The sequence below is a fragment of the Calliphora vicina genome, chromosome 3 (genome assembly GCF_958450345.1).
Source record: "Calliphora vicina chromosome 3, idCalVici1.1, whole genome shotgun sequence".
NCBI lineage: Eukaryota > Metazoa > Arthropoda > Insecta > Diptera > Calliphoridae > Calliphora > Calliphora vicina.
The window spans coordinates 33250901-33267965 of record NC_088782.1 but is presented as its reverse complement, the minus strand read 5'-3'; the positions used below and the strand labels follow the sequence as shown (position 1 = coordinate 33267965).

At 31.0% G+C, this 17065-nt stretch overlaps 1 protein-coding gene across 2 annotated transcripts in view; it reads left to right on the top strand.

Moving 5' to 3' along the window:
* klar (klarsicht) overlaps positions 1-17065 on the top strand; it is a 465338-nt gene that overhangs the window by 137323 nt on the left and 310950 nt on the right. For both annotated transcript variants that reach the window (XM_065503780.1, XM_065503779.1), the window contains exons 5-6: positions 12315-12617; positions 13283-13444. In XM_065503780.1, the coding sequence (XP_065359852.1) occupies positions 12315-12617; positions 13283-13444 (465 nt within the window). The remainder of the gene's footprint in view (positions 1-12314; positions 12618-13282; positions 13445-17065) is intronic.

Genomic DNA, 17065 nt, shown 5'->3' with positions numbered 1-17065 from the left:
AAAGACCTTTCAACGACGAATATACGACCATAGTAAGTTGGACGTACAATGGGTCAAAATCGGAAAAAATATTTTTTAACCAAAATATTAAAAAAAAATTAAAAAAACAATACGAAAATTTTTTTTCCAAAAAATAAAAAAACAACTTTGGAAAAAAAAAAAAATTTTGTTTACCTAAATATATTTAAAATTTTTATTTTGAAGTATAATTTGGTGAAGGGAATATAAGATTCGGTACAGCCGAATATAGGTCTCTTGCTTGTTACATATATAGAGATTTTTCAACAAAACCCAACTTGGTCCTACAAACAATCAAAAGGTCTGCCGTCAAACTGATTCCAATGTTGTTAAACAGTATCGGGAGAACTTGTCCGTTGTTAGTAAACCTGATTCAGATAGAAGGAATGGTCCACATGATGTTTCTAAAGCCAAAAAAATAGAAAGCTTTTTCAAAAGAGCTCCCAACACATCCGGTATTAAAGCAGTCCGGTTAGTTCAGTACTCGGACTATTTGGTACGAAAAGTTAAAACCAATGCTCATGCAAGGCTCAAACAAATTTAGGACCCAAAAGCAGAAAATGTTCCCAAAAAGTTCTTGGCATGGCAAGCAATATGCAGTTGCGGCAAAAGAAGCCAAACATTTGTTACAAATAGCTCTATAAATACTGAAATTTACATCAAGGAATGTTTACAAAAGAGGATGCTTCCATTTATAAGACTTCTTAATGTGTCCACTTATTTTTGGCCTGATTTGGCATCCTGTCACTATGGTAAACAAGGTCTTGAGTAGTACAGGAACAATAATGTGTTATTTGTACCTATAGAGGCAAATCCTCCAAACTGCCTGTATCTAAGGCCAATTTCAAAACATTAGCCAAAGTTTGCGTTTTTAAAAATAACTAACGAAGTTCTTCCCAAAAGCTTTGTCAATAATACATAACAGCCCAATACCCAATGTGCTTCGACCGAATTTCTTCGTCGCTAAATTGATGACCAAGGTTCAGTGATTCATAAGAGGTATTTCCCTCTGGAGAGGTAAATTCAACGATAAATTCATTATGTTGTAGATTCACCGGTATTTGATTTGTATGGGTCTAAACTGGATCATAGCTCTCTTACTCTGTTATTAGTGTATTTAGGTCGGACAGTTAGTTTCAATAATTCCCTACAACTATTTAACGTAGTACTTGATGTTGTTATGAGTCATTCTTTGACCAGACAGTTCAGCATATTGCATAGGTTTTTTACCATAACTTCGACGCTTTTGACTGTGGAGACGATTACTAGAATGTTCAGTAAAAGCAGTTTTACAAGTAAATATCAAAAGGGCGATATCAGAAGGGAATAAACTCTTCCAAGTCGGCAGGGTTTCAGCTAATATATGATAATGTATATCACGACTAAGATCTTGAAATATCAGTTATAGCAGTATTGGCATTTAATTGTATGCCATAAATTTGATTTTTAAAGAGCTTCACGAAACTTTGTTGATGATTGCATTAGGAAAATCAGTTAAATTAAAGTTAAAAAGAATCAATTGTTTTCTACTTTTGTTCCACTGTGTGTCATTGTAGTGGCACAACGACATACATGAATTAATACAACTAATAATAAGGCATGATGATAATAATGGCGCTGTGTAGTTAGTTGGTGTTGGCTGTTAGATGCAGGCGTTATAAACGAAAAAGCCACAGCAGCAAAAAAAAAAACTTTTAAATTAACCCGGCAATTCCCAGTGTCACCTACAGGTGACAAACATTAACGGTAGTTTTAAACATAGAAACAAATATCACTGATAAATATTGATATTATTTATATACAGACAATATACAGACAGATATCTGATTTTATTTTGGCAACGCTAGAATTTTATTAACTATGGGATTTTTAAAAATCTTTAAGCAGTGTTTTTGATTTTAACATACTGGTGTGTGTCCTGTGATAAAAAAGTTGTTATAAAAATGCCAAACGGTTAAGTACCACAATATTTTTTTTTAATAAATACTGCTAGATATTCAGGCTAAAAATATCAGCAAGTATTTTTAGAAAATTATTTTTTCTCTGCCCAGTGTCACCTATTGGTGACCCCGCTATAAAATCGCAACTACCTATATTTTTTTTTATTTTAAACTTATTTATAGTGTAAACTAGACGTATTTTTACTATTTTTAATAAAAACAAATTGTTTCTCCCTTTGGCGAGGGTATGGGAATTGCCGGGTTAATGCTGCGTAGCAATGATTTATTGGCCTAAACATTGTATCTACAATATATAGAGAAGTTGATTATGAATAACTATCTGTTACGGGTAGAAGTAATGTATAGTAGTAGTACTTGTAAAATCTATATAAATGTAAAAAACAAACGAATCAAGCATTCGATGCAGTGGCAACATTTGGTACTTTTCTTTAGTTATGCTTCGATGCAATCAACAATTTGGAAACAAACAAAAAATCACAAATAATACCCAGCCGCATCAGTGAAAAGAACAACAATATAAACTATGCAACACCTTCTTGCCTCGGACACGTATTTACTTACATATTGCTCAGCATACTTCCCTGTATGCAGTAAATGTTTTGTTAAATTACTTTATGGTACAAAAAAAAAAACGAAACGAAACGAATAAATAGTAGTAAAATAATAATTCCTGTTTCTGAATGTTTGTCAACAATTTTCAGGTTTATTTCGTTTATCGTATGTGGGAAATTTTGTTGCTTGCTGCCACACAATGGCAATAATACAAATAAATACAACAACAGCAGCAGCAACAACAACTGCAAATGCAGCAGCAATAACTACAACATGGCATTTAGGCTTTGGTGACAATTGATTGCATAATCATTCACAATTAGGATTTATTGCTGAATTTATTACACACACTACGTAGTATTCCAGCATGCAGCAGGCACGATATGACTTGATAATCGACAGAGTAGGAAAAGACAACATTTCATGCCTGAAGTCTATTTGTTACAAAATCATTCAGTTTTTTTTTGTCTTCTTTTTGTGTTTAATCATTGAAAGAAAGTGTTTATTAACTGTTAATTTTTTTAGTAGGAGTTACTAAAGTATTTATCATGCCCAAGTATAATGGGAATTTTCCAAGTTCAGGAAACTGCTAATGATCGCAACGCAATTTAATGTGCGTTATACAATCGGATCGTTTAAAATTAAATGATAAGTAATCATGTTAAGAAAGAAATGCCTATAATTGGGTAGCTATAATATTAATTGTTTAATAAGGAAATCAATTTGTAGGGTAAATCTTCAAAATGAAAAAAAAAATATTTTAGATCAGATGATCATTTCAAGATCCCTGGTCCAACCTTTATCTACCAAATTACTTTGTTGGTACATAGTTATTACACGCAGAGGAAAAATGCTGTTGTACGTGTTTACCGCAACCATTTTTTAAAAAATATTTACAATATTATTTATATGATTGTGGCAACTATACTATGTTAAAATTACGATTACAATGAAATGGTTATAATAATCTGAGATCACATACATATATTTATTTACTACAATCATATATATGATTGGAACAATCATTGGAATCGTAACTTTAACATATTAAGGAGTGAGAACGAAAAAATCTTAACATAAATGTTAATAAAATAGAAACCACTAAACTTACAGTTTTGATTTTTTATTTTATTTAATCGAAATTATTATTATAGCTTAAAAAAGTATTATTTTTATAGTTCTAATCAATAGTGATGAATTTTTATACATTTTTTCAGTAAACCCTTTCATTAAGGTTTTTATAGTGCACTTTGTTCGAACATGTGGTCCATCTCCATTTAAAATCGACCACCTTTTTTATACCCTTCATCATTCCGTTTGTAATTTCTACATTTTACATTTCCGACCCCATAAATTATATATATTCTGGATCCTTATAGATAGAGGTACCAGAATATATATATTTAAGCCATGTCCGTCTGTCTGTTGCAATCAATTTTCTGAAGACCCCAGATATCTTCGGGATCCAAATCTTCAATAATTCTGTCGGACATGCTTTCGAGAAGTTTGCTATTTAAAATCAGCAAAATCGGTCCACAAATGACTGAGATATGAGGAAAAAACCAAGGCAACCTCGATTTTTGACCTATTTTTGACCGATATCTGGATTACTAAGTCATTAATATAGACAATATGGATATCTAATGATAGATATTTCAAAGACCTTTGCAATGACATATATAAAACCATAGTCTGACCTACAATGGGTCAAAATCGGAAAATTATTTTATAATCCGATTTTTTTTTCACAAAAAGTTTTTTTATGCTAAATATTAAAAAAAAATGAAAAAAAAATTTTTTTAAAAAAAAATTTAAATTTAAAAAAATTTTCTCCAAAAAATGAAAAAACTGCTAAAATATTAAAAAAAAATGAAAAAAAAAATTTTTTTAAAAAAAATTTAAATTTAAAAAAATGTTCTCCAAAAAATGAAAAAACTGCTAAAAAAATTAATTTTCTTTACCTAAAAATATTTATTTTGAAGTATAATTTGGTGAAGGGTATATAAGATTCGCCACAGCCGAATATAGCTCTCTTACTTGTTGTGCTCTTCAATTCTCTTTCAACAAGAGCCCAATATTTCTCCACTGACCTTAGCTCCAGGCAGTTTGGAGGATTTGCCTCTCTTGGTTCAAATACCTCATTATTGTTCTAGTACCACTTAAGACCTTGCTTATCATAGTGACAGGATGGCAAATCAGGCCAAAAATAAGTGGACACATTAAGAAGTGTTATGAATGGAAGCATCCTCTTTTGTAAACATTCCTTGATGTAAAATTCGGTATTTATGGAGCCCTTTGTAACAAATGTTTGGCTTCTTTTGCAAGAACTTTTTGGGAAAATTGTCTGCTTTTGGGTCCTAAACTTTTCTACAGTATTCCGTCGAGCATCAGCTTGAAGCTGCGAAATATTTTCCAGAACATACGTTTCGTCATCCATTATGCGTTCCATTATAAGTTTGTCATTCCGTTTGTAATTTCCACAATATAATTTTCCGACCCTGGAAACTGGAAAAAAAATAAATTTTGTTTACCTAAAAATATTTAAAATTTTTATTTTGAAGTATAATTTGGTGAAGGGTATACAAGATTCGGTACAGCCGAATATGGCTCTCTTACTTGTTTTTTATAAAACTAGACTTCAACTTCCGTTCTATGACTTTGGACTCTAAATTTTTAGCAGAGTCAGGAACTATTTGTGTCTTGTATGTTTTTAAACCAGCATTGGCTTTAACTTTTCGTACCAAATAGTCCGAGTACTGAGCTAACCGTACTGTTTCCTACCCGATGTGTATTGGCTTTAGAAACATCATGTAGACCATTCCTTCTACCTGAACCAGGTTTTCTATCAACGGACAAGTTCTCCCGATACTGTTTATTAACATTGGAATCAGTTTGACGACAGACCTTTGATTGTTTGGCCAACTTTTTGCAGGACCAAGTTGGGTTTTGTTGAAAATATTTAATAATTTTAGTACGCACTTTTTTCTCGTCACTCATTTTCATCAGATTAACAACAAATTAACATAATTGACATACTTTTCAAAGGTAACTTGATCAAAAAAAAACAAATAATACTTGGGTTAATAGTGACTATAATATTGTTATAAAAAAAACTTCTAAAAGTGTGGAAATAGTTACTGTAAACATAAAGAACTATATTTTTCTCTGGGTGTATTTGATCTTTCTCTTTATTTATTGCAAACTAGTTGACCCCCCGGCTTCGTCCGGTAGCATTCACTAATGTTAGTTCTTCAAGTTTCTCCAACCCACATACACCTGTATGTTCTTATTTAGTTGCAAATAAAATATCTAAATTTGTACTGCATACTTTAGGGAGCTTTTTTATTATAGTTGACAGGACTCAAAAAAAAATTCCGAGTTTTATCAGGAATTTTTGAATTTTTTTTCTTTACAAACCATCTCCTGAAAATTTCGAATCGAATAAAAAAAATCAGCCAAATCGATCCAGCCGTTCTCACGTGATGCCATTACATACATGGACCATTTCATTTTTATATATATAGAAGATATAACCTTTCACCTAACCTTCTATCCTTCTCTTTTCCAAAACACTTGCTTACAAAAGTTTGACAATTATTTTAAGCATTCACAAACACCTTGAATTTAATTACATTTTATAAATAAAATTTTAAGATTTGCATACAAATTGTCTGGTTTTAATTGAAAATTAAAATTTTTCTTAATTAAACAACGATTCCCAACTGGGGATCATAAAAATTGGCCATTAAAATTCCAACAAATAGCGGTAAAACTTTTTAGTATCTAACACATACTCAGTAATAGCAACACATTAGCGATAACAACAACAAAATGTTAACAAAAACATTATCGATTACAAATTGTATACAAAATAAACACAAAAAAAAACTGTGATCGTTGCATACATATGTATTTCGCTATGGCACTCTGTACTTGATCTACACTTGATCTTCACTTGATTTTGTAGCTTCCCCCCTCTACTACTTACTCTCTTGCTAGAGAATTTTTGCTTGTCATACTGCAAATAACATGAACATTCTCTTCTTTATAGAAAAATTCTTTGGCCCAGCATGAGGCTGTCCAAATGTGTTATGGCGCAAAAACAAAAAAGTAAAAAAAAAGCTACAAAAATCAAGCATGTGTAAAATCGAATAGACAAGATTTTATTGACAAGTTGTTTTTTGTAGTTTACGCTGTTAATGTTGATATTTCGAAAGGGTGTGACAAAAAGTGGTGTAAAATTAAAATTGTATTGTTACACTCATTTTTATATTCCTCCCGGGAGTATTTCTTGCCGTATTAACATTTAATTGCAGTTACAACAATTTGATTTTGAACCACATTTGATTTGAACCACTTTCGGTATGATTAGAGCTGCATTATACTGCTGATTTCCCGGATTTTGATTTGTGCTACTGAGATCATGCCTGAACAAGATCAGAAGGATTTCATTCACAGCTCAGCCGAATATAGCACTCTTACTCGTTTATATTTAAAACTAGTTGACCGCCCCGGCTTCGCCCGGTAGCATTTACTAATGTTAGTTCGTCAAGTTTCTCCAACCCTGTCTGTTCTTATTTATTTGCAAATAAAATATCTAAATTTGTACTGCATACTTTAGGGTCTTTTTTTATTACAGTTGACTGGACTCAAAAAAACCGGTTTTAGCCTTAATTTTAAAAAAAATTCGAATCGAATAAAGAAAAATCAGCCAAATCGCTGCAGCCGTTCTCACGTGATGACATTACATACATGGACCATTTCATTTTTATATATATAGATTACACTACTTTTTAAAGCACTCTATTTCAAGAGAGAATCCACCAACACCATCTCGAACACACTTTGCTTTGATATTTGAATGCATTCTCGATTCTACCAGTTTTTTTTTTACTTCTACGAACAGTTGCTGTTGTAATGTAGTAAATGGTCCTTCAAAATTACGATTTAATGTTGTCATTTTAGCTGATCGACAGCGACAACAATTTCGAATCAGTAGTTTTTCTTTATGCATATTGTGTTGTTGCAGCTGAATTCTGAAATGCATACAACTGGTTTGGAATTTGATTCTCAATTTAGTTTCTAATTTAACTTCGTTCAATGGTCGTTAGTTTAAGTGTTTTTTTGTTTTTTTTGTTTTTCTGAAGCGAAAATATTTTTATTACAAACAAGTGCAATTATTACAATTTATGATGCGCATGCGCAATTGAGGTGCATCTAGAAGATGCAAACTGCCTGCGATGATGATGATAATGGGGAGAATGCCTCCAAAGAAGAGCCAGCACACAGTTGAAAACATGGTTGCCTGGCTATACAAATGCGGCTGTTGTATAATTGTGTGCGAGAGCTTGTAATACGAGGCGTTAAATGGAAACAAACGTGTTTTTGTTGCAGTTCATTTAGACGCTTAATAAACAAATAATTGTGTTCGCTTAACAAGCGTTTTTTTAATTGCGCGCCCATAAAAACTGACCGTTAAAAATGTGTAATTCTGTTTATGTATTGGTTTCGAATTGATAACAATCTGTATAAAGATGTCGGTCGGTATCTTTATAACTAAAGGAAATTTAAATAGTGTTTTAATTGTTACTATCAAATTTTAGTTTCTGTTTGTTTTTGCTAATTTTATGACCAGAGCCAATAAAAGTTTAATGTGACACTCTCTTTTGTTGCAGGTGATTAAGGGTCAAAATGAGTTTAATTTGTTTGCTTCAAGAAATTTTACTTAGGTTTTAATGAAAAGGAAATGGATTTTTTTTTATCATTGATTCTTATTGGGCCTGACAGATAATACTTTCTTAAATTATAAAAGTATTGTCCATTTAAGAAATTTAAATATTTATAAATTATTCTGGTCCAACTAAAGTATTTTTATAACTTAAATTAGACATTGTAATTTTACAAAAAATTCCCAAGCCTTTACAAATGTTACTTTGAGAACCAGTAGCGCCACTCCTGAGGGGTCTAGTCCTCTGCTACGCCTATGTGAAGTTTCATGCCAATCGGATTATCCAGCTAGAAATGGCAGAATTATTTGCAAAAAGTTTGATTCTGTCCCACTGTGCATAATTTGCAATCATTGTGATCACATCATAACCATGTTTTTTCTCCTCGAAAATGCATTTCTAAAATAAAGTATAAACTCCTCTTTTTGTTGAAAAGGTTATCAATCTATATTGTTACGAAATTGTACTTGAATTCAAATATAACGATTTTAAGGGCTGATTTAAAAGTAGCATAATGCTTTCAAATAACAGTGCTGTAATAGCAAACTGTAACATTTCTGTGGGCATTATTAAATAAAAGCTTTCAGTTGATTTGATCGTAGGTTGGCAACGCTGTATTCGAATTCGAATATTCAGTTAAATAACATTGTAGAAAGTACACCACAGATGGCGTATGTATTAGTAAGATCTAGAATATTCGAATTTTGACAGTCAATAAACAATCTAGAGTGCAGATGGCAGTGTTATAAATAGTGGCAGAGGTTGCAGTCGTGAGTCAGTTTATCAGAGACGCTATTTGAATAAACTTCAACTGAGTGCCTTAAAGTGTGCTGTATTTTTCAAGTGAATTCGTATACATTATAAAGTGATGTGTGTGAAGATAAATTTAAATTTATTTAGCACAAACCTAAACCACATATTTTAGCTCAGCCCATTTTGCAGTTAACAGAGCACTGTTAATCACTTAACAGTGATAATACTTGAATTATAATAAACAAATTTATACCTACATAATCTGAAATAATTTCAGAATAAGAAAAAAATGGAAAAAATTAAAAAAAAACTATCCATCTGAAATAATGGATGGATATTTGAACCCATCGTAATATCAGGATTCCAATAAATTTGACTTTTTTGAAAAAATAAATCTGGAGAGGATTTTTGGCCATTATGGAAATTAGGAAAAGGGCTCGGATATGACACTATATAGAAATGGTAGTCCTAGGGTCACTGAATGGAACTGTGGTAGTGGGATATCTGAAATAATTTTGGGATTCCAATAAATTTGACTTTTTTGAAAAAATAAATCTGGAGAGGATTTTTGGCCATTATGGAAATTAGGAAAAGGGCTCGGATATGGCACTATATAGAAATGGTAGTCCTAGGGTCACTTAATGGAACTGTGGTAGTGGGATATCTGAAATAATTTTGGGATTCCAATAAATTTGACTTTTTTGAAAAAATAAATCTGGAGAGGATTTTTGGCCATTATGGAAATTAGGAAAAGGGCTCGGATATGACACTATATAGAAATGGTAGTCCTAGGGTCACTTAATGGAACTGTGGTAGTGGGATATCTGAAATAATTTTGGGATTCCAATAAATTTGACTTTTTTGAAAAAATAAATCTGGAGAGGATTTTTGGCCATTATGGAAATTAGGAAAAGGGCTCGGATATGACACTATATAGAAATGGTAGTCCTAGGGTCACTGAATGGAACTGTGGTAGTGGGATATCTGAAATAATTTTGGGATTCCAATAAATTTGACTTTTTTGAAAAAATAAATCTGGAGAGGATTTTTGGCCATTATGGAAATTAGGAAAAGGGCTCGGATATGACACTATATAGAAATGGTAGTCCTAGGGTCACTTATGGAAATTAGGAAAAGGGCTCGGATATGACACTATATAGAAATCCCAAAATTATTTCAGATATCCCACTACCACAGTTCCATTCAGTGACCCTAGGACTACCATTTCTATATAGTGTCATATCCGAGCCCTTTTCCTAATTTCCATAATGGCCAAAAATCCTCTCCAGATTTATTTTTTCACAAAACTCAAATTTATTGGAATCCCAAAATTATTTCAGATATCCCACTACCACAGTTCCATTAAGTGACCCTAGGACTACCATTTCTATATAGTGTCATATCCGAGCCCTTTTCCTAATTTCCATAATGGCCAAAAATCCTCTCCAGATTTATTTTTTCACAAAACTCAAATTTATTGGAATCCCAAAATTATTTCAGATATCCCACTACCACAGTTCCATTCAGTGACCCTAGGACTACCATTTCTATATAGTGTCATATCCGAGCCCTTTTCCTAATTTCCATAATGGCCAAAAATCCTCTCCAGATTTATTTTTTCAAAAAAGTCAAATTTATTGGAATCCCAAAATTATTTCAGATATCCCACTACCACAGTTCCATTCAGTGACCCTAGGACTACCATTTCTATATAGTGTCATATCCGAGCCCTTTTCCTAATTTCCATAATGGCCAAAAATCCTCTCCAGATTTATTTTTTCACAAAACTCAAATTTATTGGAATCCCAAAATTATTTCAGATATCCCACTACCACAGTTCCATTAAGTGACCCTAGGACTACCATTTCTATATAGTGTCATATCCGAGCCCTTTTCCTAATTTCTATAATGGCCAAAAATCCTCTCCAGATTTATTTTTTCACAAAACTCAAATTTATTGGAATCCCAAAATTATTTCAGATATCCCACTACCACAGTTCCATTCAGTGACCCTAGGACTACCATTTCTATATAGTGTCATATCCGAGCCCTTTTCCTAATTTCCATAATGGCCAAAAATCCTCTCCAGATTTATTTTTTCAAAAAAGTCAAATTTATTGGAATCCTGATATTACGATGGGTTCAAATATCCATCCATTATTTCAGATGGATAGTTTTTTTTAATTTTTTCCATTTTTTTCTTATTCTGAAATTATTTCAGATTATGTAGGTATAAATTTGTTTATTATAATTCAAGTATTATCACTGTTAAGTGATTAACAGTGCTCTGTTAACTGCAAAATGGGCTGAGCTAAAATATGTGGTTTAGGTCTGTGCTAAATAAATTTAAATTTATCTTCACACACATTATAAAGTGTCTGTATTTCTGAGAAGTTATAAACGTGTATAAAAAAAACATTGAGTGACTGTTTAATTCTGTTGTTGTACATTTTAAATAAATAAAGAGTTGTTAAAATTTTCAAACTACTAAACGGCTTTTATTTGCAATCAAAAGTATCCGGTTTATTTAAAGGAAATAAACCAGCGTTTTGAAAAGGTTAAAACGTAACAATATGTTTATCAAATCGTTCTCAAACGTTTGAAATTTTAAAAAAACGTTTCAAATCATTATCCATAGCAAGCTGAATGTTTGCTGGTTTGTAGTAATATTTATCTCCACTTTAAATAGTACTTTTTATCTTTACATTAGATCACAAATGTTTATTAAATAAAAAGATAAATAAAGACGTAAAATACACTTTTATTTTTTCTATTTATTTAAGCTACCGTTACACAAACTGAGTTGAACAGCTGACACGTGCTCGAACAGTGCATCTGTTCTCAGATGTTGTGTCGGAAATGCTTGTCAGATATAGAATAAAAGGGAAACTTATAAATTAATATGCATTTAGGCCCTTAAACCTGAGTTAGACATTTTAGGATTTTCTAAATTTGACTGATGTGTTAAACATTCTCCAAATCATCCTGTAAAAGCTGAATGACTATAAAATATTTTTTTTCGATTCGAAAACTTCTTACAAATTATAAAAATGGGGTAACATTTTTGAACAATCAAATTCCACACAAAACAGTGGATCCACGTTGTAAATGAATATGTTTCTCAACATTTACTCTTGCTTTTCTTAATCTTACTGATAGTTGAACAAATTTAGTTTTTCAAAACTTAAACTTTTTATTCAAAATCAGTTTTTTCGAATTACTTGCTTGCTATTTTACTTAATTACTTTATAAACAACTTTTACATTAGTTTAATTGTCTCTATTTCACCTTTTTATCTTCACAGAAAAACACGGATCGCAATTTAACCAACCAATTGGCCCATATGCATTCATCCAAGAGTCATGCCAACAATGGCAACAACAAATACAATCGCTACTCCTGGGGTAGTGGTCATAGTTCTTCATCTTTGCATAGCAGTGCTGCCACTTTGGGCATTGGTTCGGGAAAAGATGATTTATGGGCTGCCATACAAACGAATTACAATTATATTATGGACACCAACCTCTTGGACACGTGCAAAGAGGCTAGGTGTGAGCTAGAGGGCGCCACCAATGTTTTGGATAATCCTATGGATACAAGTTTTAAGGTGAGTTGGAAGCAAAATGTAGTGTTTGCTTTAAAATAATTTTTTTTTAACAATTCGTAATAGTTTTTTGTTAAAAGTGCTTGGTTAACAACAAAAGGGCAGTTTACAAAGGGTTAAAGTCTGAGTTAAAATAAACACAAGTTTATTGTGGTAGTTTAATGCATATTGTCTAAACTAAATTCATGGAGAATTAGTTATTGTCTTATATGAGGTGAATTTAATGTAGTTGTGGTAAATTAATTTATAGTGTCTATGCTAAACTTTTGGGGAATTTGTAGCGGGGTTGATGTCTAGGGTGATATCAATTTAAGGTAGTTTCGTGGTAGATTAGTCTATAGTGTCTATGCTAAACGCATGGGGAATTTGCTTAGATGAGTTGAATTAATGGTGGTTGTGGTAGATTAATTTATAGTGTCTAAGCTAAATTCATGGGGAATTTGCTATTGCGTTGGTGTCTTGGATATGTTCAATTTATTATCTTAAGGGAAATATTAAAAAGTGGTAGAATATTTGCTGAGTAGGGGAAGTGTTTGTTGGCTTTTCTTGAGGGAATTTTTAAGTGAATATTGTTTTAGCTATATATTGCCTGTGGTGTATTATTGTTGTGGTTTTTAAGTTGAGTGGTTGTTTGGTTTTAACGTATTATTTGTATTGCCTACTTTTAGCTGCTTGATGATAATATTCGCAATGTGGGCTCTTGTGAAGATCCCAAAGAATTACGTAAATGGTTGCGTGATATGGAACACAAATTGGAAAATGCTCCCACCTTATCGGAAGCCACCATGTTGACCTGTGCTGAGTTGGAATCACATCTAAATGAACATTCGGTAAGTGAAATTATTAAATATGTATATTTTTTTTTTACTTTTTCAAGAAACGGAACTTTAAATGAAAATAATGACGTAAATAGGAAAATATTGTTTAAAAATAAAACAAAAAATTTAAAAAAAAAATGTGAATTAAAAGAAATGTAATAAAAAAATATATTAAATCATGCAATTGTTAAAGGAGATACTTGTTCACACATTTCAAGTTCTTCAAGTTGTTTGAATTCATTGACTAAATTGGGATTTAAAAGATGAAAGTTAATCAAATGAATTTTCCACTATTATTTAGATTAGATTAGTTAATAAAACTAAAAACTTAGTTAAATTTCTTTATTATATAAATTTAAAAAATCACAAATTAATTGTTCACAGTTTTGTTTTCTTTAGTTAAAACAATTTATAACCAATCAATTTGCACATTTGAATAGTTTAAAAGAAAACTATAAAAATTTATACAAACATTATTAGGTATTTTTTTTTATTTCTTGTGATTCACTGCAAATTCAATTTATGTAGGAATTTTAAAGGTTAAACCGCAAAACTGCCAGCTTCATTTCAATAGCAAAATTTTATTAAGAGTTTTGTTTGAGATGAGTGTTGTTTGTCTATAAATAATGTGAGAAAACTATGTTTACAAAAGAAACTAAAAGCAAAAAATTCTTAAGCAGAAAATAAAATTTCAAAATTTTCTTCATAACTTAGGCATAAAACAAATTATTATTAAGTTTAATAAAATAAAACTTTTAAAGAAATTCTTTATTTGTTGTGGTATTTAGATTAAAAATCCGTTGCTGCTGTTTCTTTTCTTATTTTTTTTTTCTTGTTGTATTGTACAATTTCTAATCTCATGCGGCAAGCAACACAAAAGAACATAAAAGTTGCATTAACATTCTGCCGCTTGTGTGCAGTGTTTAGTAGCACAGTTAAGGTGAAAATGAAATTGAATAAAAGGAAAATACAAAAAATACCAAATCTAAAAGCTTTAATGCCAAATATCTAGTACAAAATTCATTCTTTTCATGTTATAAAATAAAGAAAACATTGGTTGTTTGAATGAATATGGGAGGTAAAAGTTTAAAAAAGAAAGAAAATGTTTTAACAATTATTTAAACAAAAGCTAAGAATAAGAAGAGAGTTTGCGTGTCTTTTAATTGGGTCAATGTGCATATTTTGTTTAAATAAACAAAATCACTTAAAGTAAAAGCATAACAGTTCTGCTGTAGAAATAACAATTCAACAAAACTATTCATTGGAATTGAATTTATATAAAAAATATTCAAAAGAAGACGGTTGTAACGAAAAGTTATCACTGCTGTGAACAAACTAATACCCCTTTCATACTAGACAATTTAGTTGCGCAAGTCTCTTGCACAACAGCAAAACCCGACATTACCCCTGGCATCTACAAACACAAGAGACTTGCGCTACTGAATTGCGACAAAAAGTTCTAAGTACAAGTTCCATTGAAAACCTCAAACTTTATAGAGCTGATGTCAGCATTGGTCTATATGTAGCATTTTTAAAATAAGTATTAAAATTGGTATGAACAAAAACTTAAATACAAGTTATGAAAACTTCATTTTTTTTTTTGGGAAAATTTCTTTACAAAAGTTTTAAAATTAAAACATTTTAATGTTTTGATAAGATCTACTTGTTTTTTTTTTTGTTGCTGTTGCTGTTTTTGTCTCCAGATCTTCTAATCGCGATATTGTCAATTTCCACTTGATTTCTTTTTTGTCCACCAGCAAGTGAAAGGTCTTTAACACAATAAAACAGGCAGCCTGGATGGCTGGTTGCAAGAAAACCCCCCCCTCAAAAAAAAATAAAACACATTTTATCAGTGCCGTTATAGTTTAATATAATTTTTTGTTTCCACGTTTTTTTTTTTTCAAACCAATTTCATTCAAATTGTTTACAGTGTCATATTTAAACATTACAAAATATATTTATCTATTTTGAGCTGGTGACCATTTTTGGTTAAACAAGGATGTATATAACCAAGGCTGAAAAAGCCAATAGTAGAAGAAAGAAAGACAAAAAAAAAGAAGACCACGACAGCGAACGATGACAAAAAACAAAATAAATGAAAAACACAAATGCATTTTAGCAAGTGTTTCTTCTGTTTTAGTTTTTCTGATAGGGGGTATTGTCTTTTTACAAAAATCAAAACAAACGAAAAAAAAAACTAATAAAAATTCAATATTAGAAATAACAAGTAAGAGGTTGTGCCGAATCTTATATACCCTTTAGCAAATTATACTTCAAAATAAAAATTTTAAATATTTTTAGGTAAAAATCATGTGAAATTTGTGTTCCCATGAAATATCCATTTCCCTCGAAGGGAAAATTGCTATCGTGATATTCCCCTAAACTTTTCATTCACAATAGTTAATTTTGTTCGTAGCAGCTGTTTATTGTTTACAAAATTTCATCTAAAAATTTCACAACATGGGGAATTTTTTCAATGTGAACAAAGTTTATGAACGAAAAATGGGAAATGGGAACATATCTCATGTGAAATATTGATTCGCGATAGGGGTGAACATTTTTTTTTTTGCAGTTTTTTTAATTTTTTGGAAAAAAAATTTTCGAATTGTTTTTTTTTTTTAAATATAAATTTTTTTTTATATACGTCGTTGCAAAGGTCTTTGAAATATCTATCATTAGATAACCATATTGTCTATATTAATGACTTAGTAATCCAGATATACAGTGGTTGACAAAACAATGGAAACTTTTCCAAATATTTCATTAGTGGCCTAAAATCTGAAATAATTTTTTAAAAAATTTTAACATTTTTGTAGTATTTTATTTAACAAAGGACATAATTAATTAAATTCTAAAAATGAGAAAACAAAATTAAAAGATTTCTTTATTACGGCATTGACAAAACAATGGAAACTTAGGTATTATTTTAACAAATATGGTCTAAACTTTGCAATAACTCAATATTTTGTTGGGTATCCCTTACTTTTTATAACTGCTACACATCGACGATGCATTGAACCAATTAAAGAGTCAATGGTCTCCTTTGAAATATTTTGCCATTCCCTTATAACCGCCTCCGATAAATCTTCCTTCCTGGTGTAATTTTGGGTCCATATTTTACGATCTAAATTTCTTATAGATTTTCTATGGGATTGAGATCTGGCGATTGGGCAGGCCACTTCAAAACACATACCTCGTTGGATTGTAACCACTCGGTTACAACCCTAGAGATGTGTTTCGGGTCGTTGTCGTGTTGGAATCTCCAAACTAGGGGTATATTTTCATCAGCGTATGGATACATAACATCGTTTAAAATGGTTCTGTATCCTATACCTGTCATGGTATCTTTTATAATATTGTTACGTTTTAACCTTTTCAAAACGCTTGGTTTATTTCCTTTAAATAAACCGGATACTTTTAATTGCAAATAAAAGCCGTTTAGTAGTTTAAAAATTGTAACAACGCTTTATTTATTTAAAATGTACCACAGAATTAAATAGCCACTCAATGTTTTTTATACACGTTTATAAATTCTCAGAATTACAGACACAATTTATAATATACACGAATTTACTTGAAAAACACAACACACTTTAAGGCACTCAGATGATGTTTATTCGAAAAGCGTCTCTG